Source organism: Magallana gigas, chromosome 6, assembly GCF_963853765.1.
Source record: "Magallana gigas chromosome 6, xbMagGiga1.1, whole genome shotgun sequence".
NCBI classification, from domain to species: Eukaryota; Metazoa; Mollusca; class Bivalvia; order Ostreida; family Ostreidae; genus Magallana; species Magallana gigas.
This window is the reverse complement of record NC_088858.1, coordinates 31,227,224-31,244,269: the sequence shown is the minus strand read 5'-3', so window position 1 is coordinate 31,244,269 and position 17,046 is coordinate 31,227,224. Positions and strand designations below refer to the sequence as shown.

The window sequence follows — 17,046 nt, the reverse complement described above, 5'->3', positions numbered from 1 at the left end:
GTATCGAGTTCATGCCATAAAATATGCACTAAAATGATTGCATTGTTTAATGTATCAATCTTTATCATTTAAACGACGTACGTTGAATTTCGTCTTTGAGGCTTCAGCATTTTAATACTTCGATAAATTTAATCCAAATATACTTTTTCATTAAGAATTTATGTACGTTTTCTAAAAAGGATGATTTTTAGATATTAAAAAGTTTGGTATATAAAACTAAGAGTTTAGATTATTTCTTATTTATTATCTTTTTAATAAACCAGATTTAATTAGATCCTCGCGATTCCATCTCTTCTTCTGAAAGAAAAAACATAGCTTAGTTAATATAATCATGTGAAATTTGAAACAAAAGCAAGCACAATATAATTTGATTAAAGGCAATATTAAAGTACCTGTAAAAACCAATTGTTTTTATGAATATGTTTAGTTTGTTACAATTTTTATATTTGATATCTTTTGAGTTATTGTAGAAATTGATGATAACGTTTCCTACCTTTTTACCCACAGTCACCCACTGTGTTGCATGTTCTGTTGGCAAAGTAATCCAGCTAGGTGTTGTGACTGATTAAAATACGTTATAATCAGCGTTATAGCAAATATCAGTTGAAATCTGGTTAAAAAGAATCTTAGGACAGTCAAGTACAGGGGCAATAAATTTGAAATTCGAAACTATAAAAATGTATGAAATCAAAGAATTCTTATTGTGGAACGGGGGTGGTGGGATGATTCATATTCAACAGCATTTGATTCATGATAGTATTTTTATTATTCTATATGGTGAATTGCCTTTTGTAAAACAACTTGGTGCTTTACCTTTACATGGCGCTGTTTCACACACTTTCACTTCGTTATCATTTCCGGCACAGTGTAAACCATCGTTAGAGGGCGCTGGGTTCGTACATGTCCTTTCACGGGTTTGTGAGCCCGGTCCGCAGGAAGTGCTACAGACACTAAATTCACTCCATTGACTCCAATGTCCATCAACTTAATGAGAGAAAACAACATGTTTAGAGTCATTCAACACCTCGAGACTAATTATCATTACTGATAGTTTATCAGATATCGAATTGTAAATGTGATATTTCAACAACTGGGCTGCGTTTTACAAAAGAGCTTACGACTTAAGACCAAATTAATGAATGCTAATTAACAGTGGTGTCGAGGACCTTTTTATGAAAAAAGATACTTATGAAAAGTATTTGTGATTTGAACGTCACTAAAAGTAGTCATGCAACATTCATTCTTGCATTATGACATTTATTATACATTCCCCTTTGTAACAAAAGTAGAAGTTATTTTTAACATTTAATATATTATCAAGACTGATGTTTGGACGATATGTTTGGGATAAGTAGAGTTTGGATCTAAAAATCATCCATTCCCCTAAAAAGCCAAAATCATTACTATTAGATATTCATAATGATGTTGAAATTAACAGATCGTAGATAGCTCATACTTGACTCACATACCAGGACATTCACTTTCAGTACAGTTTTGTGTTTCACTGGACAAGCCGACACAATCGGTACCACCGTATTGTGGCACAGGCTCAGTACAAGTTCTCTCCCTTTTTTGAATCCCTACACCACATGTCACCGAACAGCTGGTGTAACTTCCCCATAAACTCCATCCTCCATCCACTAAAATTATACATCTTTATTATAAGTACCAAAATCAAGATTAATCAAAGTACTGAAGTACTGAAAGCCGGGTTCTTTTGGTGTGTCTTTATGCATATTCTGTAGTAAAGACTGAAAATCTCTCTCTCTCTCTCTCTCTCTCTCTCTCTCTCTCTCTCTCTCTCATGCTTTTAATGTCGGCAAAGCATCAGAGAGCGACCAAATTTTGTAAGCGGCTATAAACAAAAAATATGTCTGTCTAGTAAAAGTTAAAAAGTTTAACAGTTGCTGCCTTGAATTTTGCAACAAGCATTATATATTCAATCCCTGTTTCTTCATAGCGCAGCAAAGTAATGGAAATTCATGCGCATTGTATGTGTCCAAAATGCAAAGTAATGTTTTAAAAACACGTTATTAATAAGAAAACTAAAAAAGATAGACAATTCATTCGAAATTTTAAAAAAAAGAAACAAAATGCCAACACTTTTGACAAAACGTGGCTCTTTGTGTAACTATTTGGTATAGCGGAAGCTTTACCTTGACGCTGTTTGGTTTTTTGTTTATTTGTGCTATTTATAGTAACATTGGCGATTTGCCTGCCTATAGCCAGGACTCTGCTTTCAGCAGAGCCCGGCTAAAAATGAAAATAAAACTCTGTGCACTATCATATCTTAAAGTTTATGACAGATCTGATGCATAATTTGTTGACCATACAGCCTCCTGAATGAATAACAAGATATTGATTAACCCATGCCCAATAAACTTGTTTGTCTCTAGCAATTATAAGACAAGTACTCGCAGAAACCTTGCAAAACATATTAGCGAGCGCAGCGAGCTCTAAGAACCAGTGTGCGCGGGAAAAAGAACGAGCTAAACCTACAGTTCATCAAACAAAATTTTTTGTCTACGTCCCATAATGCTCTCTAATGTTTTCACCCGTGGTGCTATGCCAAAAATGGCCGACTTTTAACTCGTAATTTACAGTGATTTAAAGTTTGAAGACACGTTTTGAGTACCGCATATGCTTTGGCGAGACTCAAAAGATTTGTTACATGCTTCCATACCTCCGTATTGAGTCGAGAAACGTAAACAAAGATGAACAAAATCATGGATGACGTCACAGTGCACCCGCGCTATATTTCCCGCGATAAATTTAGAGGTGGATCAAACATCTGTAATGCGTGTACCAGCTATTTCAGTATAGACTGCGATACCTGCCTCATTGACGTATGATTTGTTTTTAATCTTTTTTAATATAGAGATTTTATGTATATATATTATTAGCAAGAGCCATACTTTACTGTCATATCGATCCATTTCTAAGCTAATTGTGCATGCATGAGTAGGGAGGAAATAAACAATAGGAAATTTTGAAATAAATAAAAAGGAATAAAATGAAAAAATAAACAGTTTAAAAAAAATTATGTAGATATTGCATATAGTCAGACCATTAAATTTAAAAGTGTGAAATTACACACCTACAAACAGGTACCTCTCTCTCTCTCTCTCTCTCTCTCTCTCTCTCTCTCTCTCTCTCTCTCTCTCTCTCTCTCTCTGGGAAGGGGGTTGCACTGTATGTATCATTACCATTAAAATTAGTACCTTTGGTATATACTTATTGTAGAGCAATACTATCTCAAAAATTCTTTGACGTTCGTTGATACCTAAATAAAACTATAAGTTGACAATGATGCAAGGTATGTGTAACTCTTGCTGCGCTCGCACGAACGGTAGCACCGTAAAACATATTACTGAACAAATGACTTTTATGCATGTTACATTCATTCTGTTGTTTAAAAGGTGTTATAAAGTTATACAAAATAAAATGAATGCATATCAGGGGTAGGTATCTATTCACCATCCAGGTGTAATTATTCATTTCAAATTTACAAAAAAACAATTGAAATTTAAATAGAATGTGAAAGGTACAAACAAAGCAAATGTATACCCTACTAGTATATCGAAACTTTCACAACTTAAGTCATATATCCGATAATTATGTATATACATGTATAGGGATTTTTTTTCGGATCTCTGTTTTTTTTTTAATGTAAAGAATGTTTTCAATATTTCAGTCATATTAAAAAAAAAAATAGACCTGGGCATGGTCCATCGCTACAAGTCATAGTTTCCGTTTTAGTTCCTGAACAGAATTTTCCTCCATGTAATGGAGCTGGGTTTGAACAGGTTCTATGGCGAGATTTTATGCCATCCCCACATGTATTTGAACAGGAGCTAAAGGGGGTCCATGCGCTCCAATTGCCATCCACTAAAAAGAATAGCTTTAGAATTTTGAAATATTTCAATATCAAAATTAGTCAAAACTGTTTTACAAGGAACAAAGAGTGTCCAAGTTAACATTGACTTCAGTTTTGTCAATGCCTTTCTATTCAGATACAAATAAAGGAGATCTAAATAAACTGTACGATCAAAGTACTCTTAGACTGCATTACGATGTTTATAGAGTATAATGTAGAGCCATCTTTATTATTCATCCTTGATACACCACTGTTTGGGTTTCGTCAAGAAGCTTCAAGATTTTAATACTTCGATTTAAAAAAAAAAGGGTTGTTCATCTAATAAAATCAGGGACAAAAAGTTTGGGCAACCATAACATGAAAAGAACTAAATTAATTCAAATAATTAAAAAAAAATATTTTCGACCTGGGCATGGATCTTGATTGCAGCTTTCGGTTTCAGTGTTATTTCCGTGACACGTCATTCCCCCGTGTAATGGCGCCGGATTTGAACACGTTCTTTGGTGAGTTCTTGTGCCGCCTCCACACGTCTTTGAACAAGAGCTGTAGTGACTCCACGCACTCCACTGTCCGTCCACTTTCACACAAAAAAACCATGACACAAATTTTAAATGAATTCTGATATATTCTGAGGGGGCATAATTGAAAGCTTTTATTTTGAAAAGAAAACTGAATTTCAACGAGGAAAAAAATCAGACATTTACATGAATTTGACCATGTAAATGTAATACACAATATTTATAATAACTCTTTTTGTATAACTATCAAAAAAAGGTAGGATGTACCAGGACAGTGAGGTTGTACACACGTCTGACTTTCGTAGGCAGGACCGACGCAGGCTGCTCCCCCGTGTGCCGGTGCGGGGTGCGAACAATGTCTGACTCTTTTTTGGATTCCCTGGCCACACGTCACAGAACAATGTCTCCAGTGCGTCCAATGGCTCCATTCTCCATCAACTACATACAAAAGTTTTCAGCGTTTTAGTAGTTATTTTTTGCTTAAATAATTAGAATAATCTGTTTAATTTTTAAAATGACAACAAGTGCAAGTCACCAGGTGACGCTTTTTTATAATTCCAAAATTATTCCAAATTCCGTATTGCAATTGCTACTTTGTCTGATTTTAAAACAATAAAATTACCTATCAGTGGTTTTAGTCTTACTATTTGAAGAATAACAACAAAATCAACTCGGGTTTTTGTTTAAATATTTAAATGAATTTTATTTGAATTTGCTTGAACTACTGAACTACCGCCGAAACAAGTCTGAAATAGATGACTTATATTCATAAAGTTCATAGCAGCAATATTACAAAGTTAAATCACACATAATACGCTGAAAGATTTCTAACATTGTTCTTTGCGATGACAATTTTGGAACCTACACACTACCGATCATACAGATAGTGTCAATGTTAGTGTCGAATGGGACTATTAGACCACCATTGATAATGTATTTGTTTGAAATACGATGTTGTTACAGTAATGTATTCTTAAGTTTATTTGTCTTTTCAGTTGGACCAATTACCAATTGATGTTATAATGATAATCTTGTCGATGCGAAGGGGGGGGGGGGGGGGGGGGGTCCGTGAAAAATTTCGTTTTCCGGGTGGTGGTGGGGGGGGGGGGTGTTCCGAGGCTTTTTTCGCGAATGTTACTATGCGAATCTAATGAATTATAATTTTTCAGAGGGGATCGGGGTCGCGTTTAGATCCGCGCATGGAGTCCGTTCAACACTAATTCGTTTATTTTTTCAACAAAATATAAAAGCATGTACTCGCGTGTTATACAACCTATAAATGGTTGATTGAGTTTGTATTCTTCCTTTACATTATGGTAGGCGAACCTGGACATTGTGTCTTTTTGCAAACTACGGTTTCCGTTTCATTTCCGATACAACTTTTTCCTCCATGTAATGGCGCCGGGTTTGAACAAGATCTATGGCGAGTCGTTGTGCCATCTCCGCATGTCACTGAGCATGCGCTGAAGTGAGTCCAGACGCTCCAGTGGCCATCAACTAGAAAATTGTCCAGAATTGATAAAGTTAAAGCTTCTTATTTTCTTTTCATTTTAAATTTTTGTTATTTGTGTTATACATGTATATTGGCGAAGAGAATATTTAACTTGAAGATGTTTCTCCTTATTTCCACGGATCTGAATGGTTCTCTATTATTGTATACATATTAACAAAATGTTTTTGCATTGATATTTATACTGCAACAAAAATGTTAAGAAGAAACAAATTTATGTTCTATATATAATAATGTTATCTCATAACGACACATTTCCAATAAATTGGCAAAGTCTGCATGCGAAATTTTAAACGAGAAAAAAAATGATCATGATTTAAAAAAAAACAAACCACACAATGGTTTGATATTGATTAAAAGTCAACATTTTTTGATAGATAAGAATAAAACATTGAAATAAAAATATGGACCTGGGCATGGATCTTGATTGCAGCTTTCGGTTTCGGTGTCATTTCCGTGACACGTCATCCCCCCGTATAAAGGCGCCGGATTTGAACATGTCCTCTGGTGAGTTCTGGTACCGCCTCCACACGTGTTTGAACAAGTGCTGTAGTGACTCCACGCACTCCACTGTCCGTCCACTTAAAAACGCATCACATAATTCAGATTAATTAAGTGTTTTGCAGTATAACATGGTTATGTTTGTCAGTGCAAATTTTTGCGCTTTCATTCAAATAAGTACATTTATTTATGGCAATTAATTTTTGGTGTGTTCTCAATTTCGTCGTTTAGGATATCATTAATCATTATTTACGATAGATTTTGAGGAAAAAACGCAAAATTACAGCTGCTTGGTGCGATTTTATATCAAATTTTATGCATGCTATGCTAAGTATATATATATATATATATATATATATATATATATATATATATATATATATATATATATATATATATATATATATATATATATATATATATATATATATATATATATAATAGACATTGCAGTAGTTTTCCCAGTCAATTTAAATTTCAATGAAGAAAAAATACGTACAAAATTTGCTAACAATACAAACGACATAAAAGGGTACCGCGTTATTTCGCCTCATGTTAAAGTTCACCCCTGACGACCAGACAGGTATGGTTGTATTACGACTTTGACATCGCTTTAAATAAAGGTCGAAATGATCAGACAAATTACAAATAAACATGTGTACGTTTTGTTCGCTAATATTTCTGAAGTTTGCTTTCTTTACAATCGATGCATAGCATGCGGGTTGAATAACCCCAATTATTCGGGGGACGAACCAAACGGTTTCCTTTTCTAAACATTCCCGTGATGCATTTTGGTTTGTTTTTTCGTTTGCCCAAAAAGAAATTATTTTTATTTACTTTGAATATTTCTAACTTTCAAAGGAGACTGATTCTGCTGGTGTAAATAGGAGAAAGTCCATAACTTTCTAGGATAAATGGTTTGTATAGAAAAAAAATTGATACTGTTATAACAACAAAAAAACCGGACCAAGCAGCTTTAACAAAAATGATGCTATTTCAACAGTTAAAACACTGGTGTAGCAAAAATGGAGTAATTTTAATCAAAATTCACAGCTGCGTGTAAATCACCGTTTTATTATAATACTTTGAATTCGTCTGTAGAAAAAACAAGAGGCCCAGGGGCCACATCGCTCACCTGAGCAACATTTGCCTTAATTCTGATCAAATTAGCATTACAGTATCAAAATATCTTGACAACTAAGTACAGTAGATCTTGCTAAAAAAAATTGAAAATCTGCCAATTTTTATCCACCTCTTTCTTTTGGTAAATACCAAGCCCCTTTTGTTGTTGTACCTGTAAGATGATTTTTCTCTTTTCCTATATACCCCCCCCCCCCATTTTGTTGCCCCACTTTTCTTTAGGGTATCATGGTTTCATCAAACTTATATCTGCATAACCTGTGCTTTCACACTAAGTACTGAGTTTTGGACCGAAAAACTTTCCCAGAATATTTTTAAAGATTTTCTCTATACATGTATATGTAAAAATTCAAACCGCCATCACGGCCCCGCCCTACCACTAGGGACTGTGATTTTGAATTTACACTACCCGAGGATGCCTCTACACAAGTTAAAGCTTTTCTGGCCAAAAGGTTTTTAAAAAGAAGATTTTTAAAGATTTTCTCTATATATTCCTATGTAAAACTTTATCCCCCAATTGTGGCCCCACCCTACCCCCAGGGATCATGATTTGAACAAACTTGAATCTACACTACCTGAGGATGCTTACATTTAAATTTGAGCTTTCTGGCCTAATAGTTTTTGATAAGGAGATTTTAAATATATATTCCTATGTAAAAATTGATCCCCCCATTGTGGCCCCGCCCTACCCCCAGGGATCATGATTTAAACAAACTTGAATCTACACTACCTGAGGATGCTTCCATTTTAATTTGATCTTTTCTGGCCTAATTGTTTTTAAGAAGAAGATTTTTAAAGATTTTCTCTATATATTCCTATGTAAAAATTCATCCCCCTATTGTGGCCCCACCCTACCCCCGGGGACCCTGATTTGAACGAACTTGAATCTACACTATCTGAGGATGCTTCCACTCAAATTTGAGCTTTCCTGGCCTAATAGTTTTTGAGAAGAAGATTTTTAAAGATTTTCTCTATATATTCCTTTGTAAAAATTCATCCCCCTATTGTGGCCCCACCCTACCCCCGGGGACCATGATTTGAACGAACTTGAATCTACACTACCTGTGGATGCTACCATTTCAATTTGAGCTTTTGTGGCCCAATAGTTTTTGAAAAGAAGATTTTTAAAGATGTTCTCTATATATTCCTATGTAAAACTTTATCCCCCAATTGTGGCCCCACCCTACCCCCAGGGACCATGATTTGAAGAAACTTGAATCTACACTACCTGTGGATGCTTCCATTTTAATTTGAGCTTTCCTGGCCCAATAGTTTTTGAGAAGAAGATTTTTAAAGATTTTCTCTATATATTCCTATGTAAAAATTCATCCCCCTATTGTGGCCCCACCCTACCCCCGGGAACCATGATTTGAACAAACTTAAATCTACACTACCTGAGGATGCCTCCACACAAGTTTTAGCTTTTCAGGCCAAATAGTTTTTGAGAAGAAGATTTTTGAAAAATACCAACAAATTTTCAATAATTCTCAATTATCTCCCCTTTAAAGAGGGCGTGGCCCTTCATTTGAACAAACTTGAATCCCCTTCACCTAGTGGTGCTTTGTGCCAAATTTGGTTGAAATCTGCCCAGTGGTTCTTGAGAAGAAGATGAAAATGTGAAAAGTTAACGACAACGACAACGACAACGACGACGACAACGACAGACAACGGACAAATTGTGATTGAGCCTTTGGCTCAGGTGAGCTAAAAACGGAAATGTTACCTGGACAGTGAGGTTGTACACATGTCTGACTTTCGGTCGCAACACCTACACAGGTTGCTCCTCCGTGTGCCGGTGCGGGGTGCGAGCAATGTCTGACTCTTGTTGTGACGCCATGACCACACGTCACAGAACATTTCCCCCAGTGTAGCCAATCGCTCCATCCACCATCAACTACAAATTAAACTTTAAAGTTAACTTGAAGTAAAACTTAATTCAATTTTTTGCAATTCTTGTTCAGTATCGGCGATTGTCGATGCATGGTATATTTGAGGTAAAATGTTTCAGTTTGAAAATGATTGACAAAGGAGACTATTATTAGAGGTAGCGTTAAGCACTGAACTATCGGAAACCTATGCCGTCAACGTGTTGCAATGCTGCAATTTATTATAAAATATATACAAGTACATGTACAACACATTTTTACTTTTACTGGGCAATATACTTAAGCGACGGAGGCCTTGGAATTTGTGGATTTTGGCTTTTGAACAAGTAACAAGTTAAATCTTTACTGGCAATGAAATTTACTTAGGCACTGGACATTAATTTAGCTATTATTGAAATAATATAGTGCAATAAGCGAAGAAAGAGCTTACTCGGACAAGCATGATGGTTACAAACTACGAGCTGCACACGGGCGCCATGGCAATGATGTCCGCCATTGGCTGGTTCTGGTTGGTTGCACAATCGTGACCTAGACATACCTCCTCTCCCACAAGATTTGGAGCATTGAGTAAAACTGGTCCATTGACCCCAACCACCATTTACTTTTTTAAGGAAAAAAACAGTTTTTTAAATTCATTGCCGATGTTAAAAAATTATAGAAATGCATACTAGTAAATAAATGTTAATGAATCTTAACATGAGAATTTCATCCCCAAGTACCCAAACTCCGTCATCACATAAAATGAATTCTTGATAAAAGGACCATAAACAGATGTTAAGCAGAGACTATGGAGGCGGTTACGGTTGTAACAAAATTATTTAAAAACCAAAAAATGCAGATATACCTAAGAAATATTCATGTTTCTTTATCTTTTTTCATAATAATCACAAATGGAAACGTAATTAATACATTACTTGGACAGCCATGGTCATTGCATGTTGCGGTTTCCACCGATTTTCCAACACAGATATGTCCGCCATGAGAGGGCGCTGGGTTGGTACACGACCTTGTCCTGGTCTGGTTTCCTCCCCCACACGACACGGAGCAGTGGGAATAACTGGACCAGTTACTCCATCCACCATTTACTGACAACAAATCAAAGAATACATATAAATAAATTCATTCAAGGAACAAGCCGATTTTGCCAACTTTATTTTCATCTAAATACTTTTTGGGAATAACTGTACCAGATGGTCTATCCACCATTTACTGACAATAAATAAAAGAATTATTCCGTTGAAGAACAAGCAAATTTTGCAAGTTTTTCTTAAAACTGTAGAAATTAAGGTCAGACGCGACCTATCTTTCATTATTTTCAGTTTCCACTGTCTCCGTAATGTAAAGATTTCTGCTACGTTATTCCAACATTGTATTTTCATGCCATTGAACATTTCTCTATTTGGAGAATTAGACACAGATTTTTATAAGATCTCAACACTTAGTATACACTTAACCTAAATAAGTAATTATTTCAATTTCTTAAATAATAAGCTTACAACATTATTAATTTTGATCAAATTATATATTTTACCTGGACAGCCGTAGGAGTTACAATCTGTTGTTTGAGTGGCCTCCCCTTGGCACATGTGTTTTTCATCAGATGGCGTCGGGTTTGAACACGACCTTGATCGCGTCGAATTTCCACCTCCACACGTGACAGAACAGTGCGAGAATGCTGACCATTCACTCCAAGCACCGTCCACTTGGTGCAAAAAATAAAGGGTATGTCTTGATAAGTGATTAAATTCAATTTAATTAAAAGCACTCTGAAATTAGTGTTTATTGAATAGCGGGTCTTTTACATGTATTTAAGGCGTGATGGATGTGGCCATTTTTATACTGTATTGATCTCCTTTAGAAGAAGAGCTCCTTGTATAAATATATATGAAAATACCCAAGTACAGTAGTCAAAATTGTGTGTGTGTGTGTGTGTGTGTGTGTGTGGGGGGTTATTTTGTTAATAATAGTCTATAGGTACATGTATACAAATCAAATCTTGAAATTTTAGGTAGATCTGATAGTTAATTTGTTGACCATCAAGCCCCCTCAATTTAATTAAGATGCGTGTAAAAAAAAAACAAAGATACACTACACGTGCAAGTTACATGTATAAAGAAGGCCCTTCATCACAAATTTCTAGTTTGACATTAAGATCGGTGTGATATTTAAGAAATCTAATAAATTTTAAAAACTATGATAAATCACTGAACGAATACCTGGGCAGTGTTGGGTATGGCAAAGGTAAGTTTCGCGCGAGTTGCCAGGACATCCGATCCCGCCATGGGCAGGCTCTGGGTTGTTGCAATACCGATAGCGGTACCTGATTCCTCCGCCGCAAGTCACATGACAGTTAGTTAACCTACTCCAATGGCCCCACTGTCCATCAACTACGATTTACAAATAAACACTCAAAATCAATATTTATGATATTGATATTATTTTCCAAAATAGTTTAAAAAAAATGTAAATGATGATGTTTGTTGTTAAGGTTTATATTTACGACTTTTTTTTTATTTGAGTCAAAAATACAACTTTGGAGGCCCTAAGCGGATTTTTGTGTAAACTACCATGTATATATTACTAGTATACGTTACTTGGGCAGTCCTTGTCATTGCATTGTAATGTTTCCCTTGGGCTCCCGTGACATGTTTGGCCACCGTACGCAGGTCTTGGGTGGGAACATGACCTAAATCGGGTCTTGGTCCCTCCTCCACACGATACGGAACAATGAGAATACCCACTCCAACGGCTCCAATCACCATTGACTTGTAATCAAATCATAGCAGAATTAGGTCAACCGTCATCCATATATTACTTTCCACATGTGCCACATTTAATTTAGAAAACAAAATATATGAGAGAGAGAGAGAGAGAGAGAGAGAGAGAGAGAGAGAGAGAGAGAGAGAGAGAGAGAGAGAGAGAGAGAGAGAGGCTGGAATTGATTTTAATATTACTTGGACAATGATGATCATTGCAATGTGCGGTGTCGTGGGATTCCCCTGGACAGGCCAGTCCGCCATATCGGGGTGCGGGATGGGTGCAAGTCCTGATCCGGGTCTTGATCCCTCCCCCACACGACGTGGAACACTCAGAGAACTCACCCCAATGGCTCCAACCGCCATTGACTGCAGTGAAAAGGTAAAACTCAGGATTCAATAGAAAATAAAACTTTCAGAATATAGACGTATGTTAATATGTTTAACTCTTTAACTATGGGATGAATAGAATTTATTTCCATTGGCCATTTTGAATTTTTTAAAATATTTCTTTTAAAAAGATGCAACTCTAAAAATAGACTAGTTTTCAATTTTCGAACAATAGAGTATCTGGGGAATATGTTGAATTAATTGAGTTATCCTATTCACATACAGGAACAAAATTATCAAAATTAAGACGCGGGTCCCCTTCCAGGAAACAAACTCCTTCTTTGGTACCCACCCCCCAAAATTATCCTGGTGGCTCGTTTCGAAGACCTCAATAAGTTTGAGAAATACACTAAACTACATACATGTAAATGCATGCATGTCTATTTGAAACATTATTAGAACCATTTTGACAAGACATTGAACTCTCGGTAGGCTGTAACTATCTTTTACTTGCGTCAAAACAAGTAAAATGACGCTGGTTTCGAGTGAGAAACATGAACAGATTGCGTCGTCGAGATCTTAGCTCAAAAGCCAGACAAATCTTATTGATTTTAAACATGCAGGCCCAAGTCACATTGCTGTTAAACACAACTACCCAAAGTCCAAGCTCTTGTTAAAATGATTTAAACTTTTGATCTTCTGTTCTGCTTCTCAGATATAGGAAATGAATTAATTTTCAAATGTTCATGTATATATACAATGTAACCTGTACAAACTTCAAAAAAAAAATTCAACTATAGAATATGGCTCTCTAATATACATGTACAATGCATTGTTCAGGGCATTTTTTAACCATAAATATTATATGTAGATACTTGGACAATAATGATGAACGCGGCAATAGTGTGTCTCTGTCGATAGGCCCTGGCAATCGCCCTGTGCAGATGCAGCAAGGTGTGTGCTGGTGGTGCACGTGCGTGTTCTACTCATGACCCCGTGCCCACAGGTCACCGAACAACGAGAAAATGCAGACCAGGTGCTCCAACTTCCATTTTCTATCGCAAGGAAAAGAAACAACGATAAATGATCGCCGCAGAACTGTAGCTCTACGGGAAATTCGGGTTGACGGTCCCTCGGCTTGAATTTCCTCTAGTGCTACAGTTCTGTACTTATAGTTACTGAAAGATTATTAAACATGAACTTCTTTTCATCAGTAATCACCCTCGTACTCTACCCTTTTATTAATTTTACAGCCACGTGACACATATTTTTGACAATTGCTATAAAATATAATCGTGTTATTTAATTGATATGGTTTCCTTCCAACACACAAGAACCCTTTAAAACATAAAAAAATACTTTTTCTGATTGCAACGCTTTATAGGAATTGCATTTTATATATACTAAATTGTTAAAAAATAAATTAAATTCATTCCCTTTGTTAAGAAAGCGTAATAGTCAACAAAAATATATTACGCTTTCGCCTTTAAATTTATGATATGATTATCTGGCCATAAAATTTCAAACTTGACCACATGTAAAATTTGAATAATGGGGTTTTTTTTAATCAAATTAAATTTCATACTTGACCAACTGTAAAATTTGAATAATGGGTTGGGTTTTTTTCTTCAAATTTTCTCCATTTAAAAGAGATAAATAAAGTCTTAAAATGGCCACAAGCATTCAGCTATATTAAATACTTTGTGCAAAAATCATCTCACTGATGCACCTTTGCAATCCACATGGCACGTTCGCGACTGATAACAATAATGGTGATCAGAACAGCCGGATAGCGTCCTCCATTGTTTACCGTAACCGCAGTCATGGTGTCCAATGTGACACGATCCCCAAGCCTGCCAGTGGCTCTCTCCAACTGTTAACCCTGTGGGGTTGACATTGTCCATAATTAATAAATAAATATGCCATCAAAGTATCGCTGTATCTAACTGAGGACCCTGTAGGTTTGACAGTGTCCATTATTAGTAATTTAGCAGTTAAATCTAGCTAAACCCTACTGAGGACCCTACGGAGATGATGATCGCTATACTCTATTAAGCACTATTGAGAAACTGTTGGATTGAAAAGTATCCATAATTTGGAAAATAACAATAAAGTATCATTGTACCTAACTGAGGACCCCTTAAGATTGACTATATCCATAACTAGAAAAATAACAATAAAGTATCACTCTATCTTACTGAGGACCCCTTAAGATTGATTATATCCATAATTAGAAAAATAACAATAAAGTATCACTGTACTCTATTGAGGATCCTGTAGGATTGACTATATCAATAAATAGGAAAATAACAATAAAGTATCACTCTACCTTAATGAGGACCCTGTAGGATTGACTATATCCATAATTAGGAAAATAGCAAAATGAGTATCGCTGTACTAAACTGAGAGCCAGGTGGGATTGACAGTATCTATGATAGTATAATACTGATAAAGTGTAGTTGAACCCTTCAAATGAGAACCATGTGAAATTGACAGTATCTGCAATAAATAATTTGCCAATAAACTAGTGCTGTGCATTACAGAGGAGCCTGTGTGATTTGCAGTTTCCATAGTTGCTAATTTATCAATAAAATTGAGCTATAACATACTGAGGACCCTGTGGGGATTCACTGTCGCTGTATTCTACGACGGGGCCTGTTAGATTGGCAGTTTTCATAATTACATATATAGTAATATACCAAGAGTCTTGCTATGCACCGCTAATGGCCATGTGGGATTTACAATATTCACAATTTGTAAAATAACAATTAAGTATCGCTGTACCCTACGCAGGACCCTGTAGGATCGATAGTATCCTAAAAAAGTAATGGTGAATGAAATAAAGTCTTGTTGTTCTCTACTGAATACCCTTAAGGATTGACAAAGCCTTCGACTCCTGCACTTTGTTTCAAACTCCGACTACTATTCAGACATAGTACATTCACAACACAACGTTATCATATAAATACGTCAGTATTTTAATCCAAACCACCAATTTATTGTGGGTTTTGATAACTATAGGCACGCCTGTATCTTCTTTTCCTCAATATTTCAACAAGGAGCTTACAAATATTCACAATTGTCATAATGTTGGTTCTTGATTTCCACAAATTACATTTCATTTGGTAGTACCTGGATCTTTTCTGTTATTTTGGCGTGAATCAAAAATAGAGATAAGAAGAGAATGCGTTGTATATATAACTTTGGACAAGCTTAACGAAATCGTCAAACTACAACAATGATGATATGAATATAATTGTTCTTTTCTTTAATTCAATGTTTTATATTACCCATTTAATCAAACGGTTTAACTCATTCAAAACGAAAGAATTATTTCATTATTTAATTAATTTTCAACTCACCAAACAGCCATATACTGTGGATGAACAAAGTCGCGACAAACGTGGAATAGAAGACACGACCCATGGCGAATTCTCTTATCATTCCTAGGTGACAATTGCAGACCTGAAATCATTCTTTAGGTTTATAATCAAAACTTTGCTATCTTTCGAAGGTCACAAATATATCGTATACTTTTGTCAATTTCTTACTTATTTTACGATGTTTGTGTCGTAAGATTCAATTTGATTTTTTTTAAAAAGCTTTATCGAGAGAGAATAACATGAAATTAAAACTTAAAAGACCAAATGAAGCATCCAAACCAATATTCTCACTCTTTTGCTGTCTTCATTTCCACCGTCCTTGAGTACATGTGTACCTATACTATCACTAATTCACCTCCACGACTTTATCAAGAATGTTATGCTATGACTTTGGGATTAATTGCGTATTGTTTTGTAACAGCTCCTTATTGAATAATTCTAATACATGTGAAGTGAAAACTGCAAGGCATAGAAATAAACGTTTTTTAAACAGATGTGTGCCTGTTTATCTTACCAAATTACCAGTATCGCACGTAGACCAAATTACCTCATGTGATGCATTTTGGAAAATATTTAGCCATCCACGATTTTTTCTTTCCACTATTTCTTATAATATAATCGATTATAATTCATACATGCATGATGAAATAGAAATGTACGCGATGCAGTGAAACGCATCCGATATCGGCGTAGGAATAAACACAACATTTTAGCCTGCTTTTTGGTGCATTGTTTAGGTTTTGAAATGCCAACTTTTATCAAAGTAGCTATAATTAATATTTTAAAGCTAAGCTATGCTTAGCGCTTTATTGTCATTAGATCTCTACTTCCGATGCACCGAATATCCGCCTCCTATGAGCAGGAATATACATTATTTGAACTGGTTAGGGAACCAGTTTCAGGGGTTTATGCACATAACCCCACGGGCTATTGTGAATCTAATATACGGACTATTATGAATTTAATGTACGGGGCTTACATACATCATCGAAGGGCTGCCACGCACTGATGAGGAAATATAGTGCGTATACAGAAGCTGCAATGTTATATACATATATCTGTTATATACATACAGAAGCTGGGTTAGCGCTTTTCAGTACTATCAGTACTTTGATTATAGTATATTATATTTATTATATTGGTGT

The 17,046-nt window shown here is 35.6% G+C and overlaps 1 protein-coding gene across 1 annotated transcript; it reads right to left on the bottom strand.

Moving 5' to 3' along the window:
- Window positions 1-201: 201 nt before the first annotated feature.
- LOC105327984 (A disintegrin and metalloproteinase with thrombospondin motifs adt-1) lies at window positions 202-16,202 on the bottom strand. The gene is made up of 20 exons (XM_066087823.1): window positions 16,181-16,202; window positions 15,881-15,964; window positions 14,248-14,400; window positions 13,394-13,573; window positions 12,387-12,557; window positions 12,027-12,197; window positions 11,649-11,819; window positions 10,964-11,134; window positions 10,347-10,517; window positions 9,863-10,033; window positions 9,270-9,440; window positions 6,316-6,486; window positions 5,722-5,892; window positions 4,663-4,833; window positions 4,284-4,454; window positions 3,718-3,888; window positions 1,470-1,640; window positions 814-984; window positions 494-561; window positions 202-297 (listed from the first exon to the last, which is right to left on the bottom strand). Exons 2-20 carry the CDS (start codon window positions 15,960-15,962, stop codon window positions 244-246), a joined length of 2,931 nt encoding a protein of 976 aa, XP_065943895.1. The 5' UTR covers window positions 15,963-15,964; window positions 16,181-16,202; the 3' UTR covers window positions 202-243.
- Between the last annotated feature and the right edge of the window lie 844 nt (window positions 16,203-17,046).

What these genes read in the sequence shown, in the direction of transcription:
- LOC105327984 (XM_066087823.1), bottom strand. Translation starts at nt 15,962, where the DNA reads ATGATAAGAGAATTCGCCATGGGTCGTGTCTTCTATTCCACGTTTGTC. An exon ending in TGTACAACCTCACTGTCCTG is followed by an intron (nt 4,455 to 4,662) that starts GTACATCCTACC and finishes TTTGTGTGAAAG; the next exon opens with TGGACGGACAGTGGAGTGCG. An exon ending in TAGCGATGGACCATGCCCAG is followed by an intron (nt 1,641 to 3,717) that starts GTCTATTTTTTT and finishes GTATAATTTTAG; the next exon opens with TGGATGGAGGATGGAGTTTA.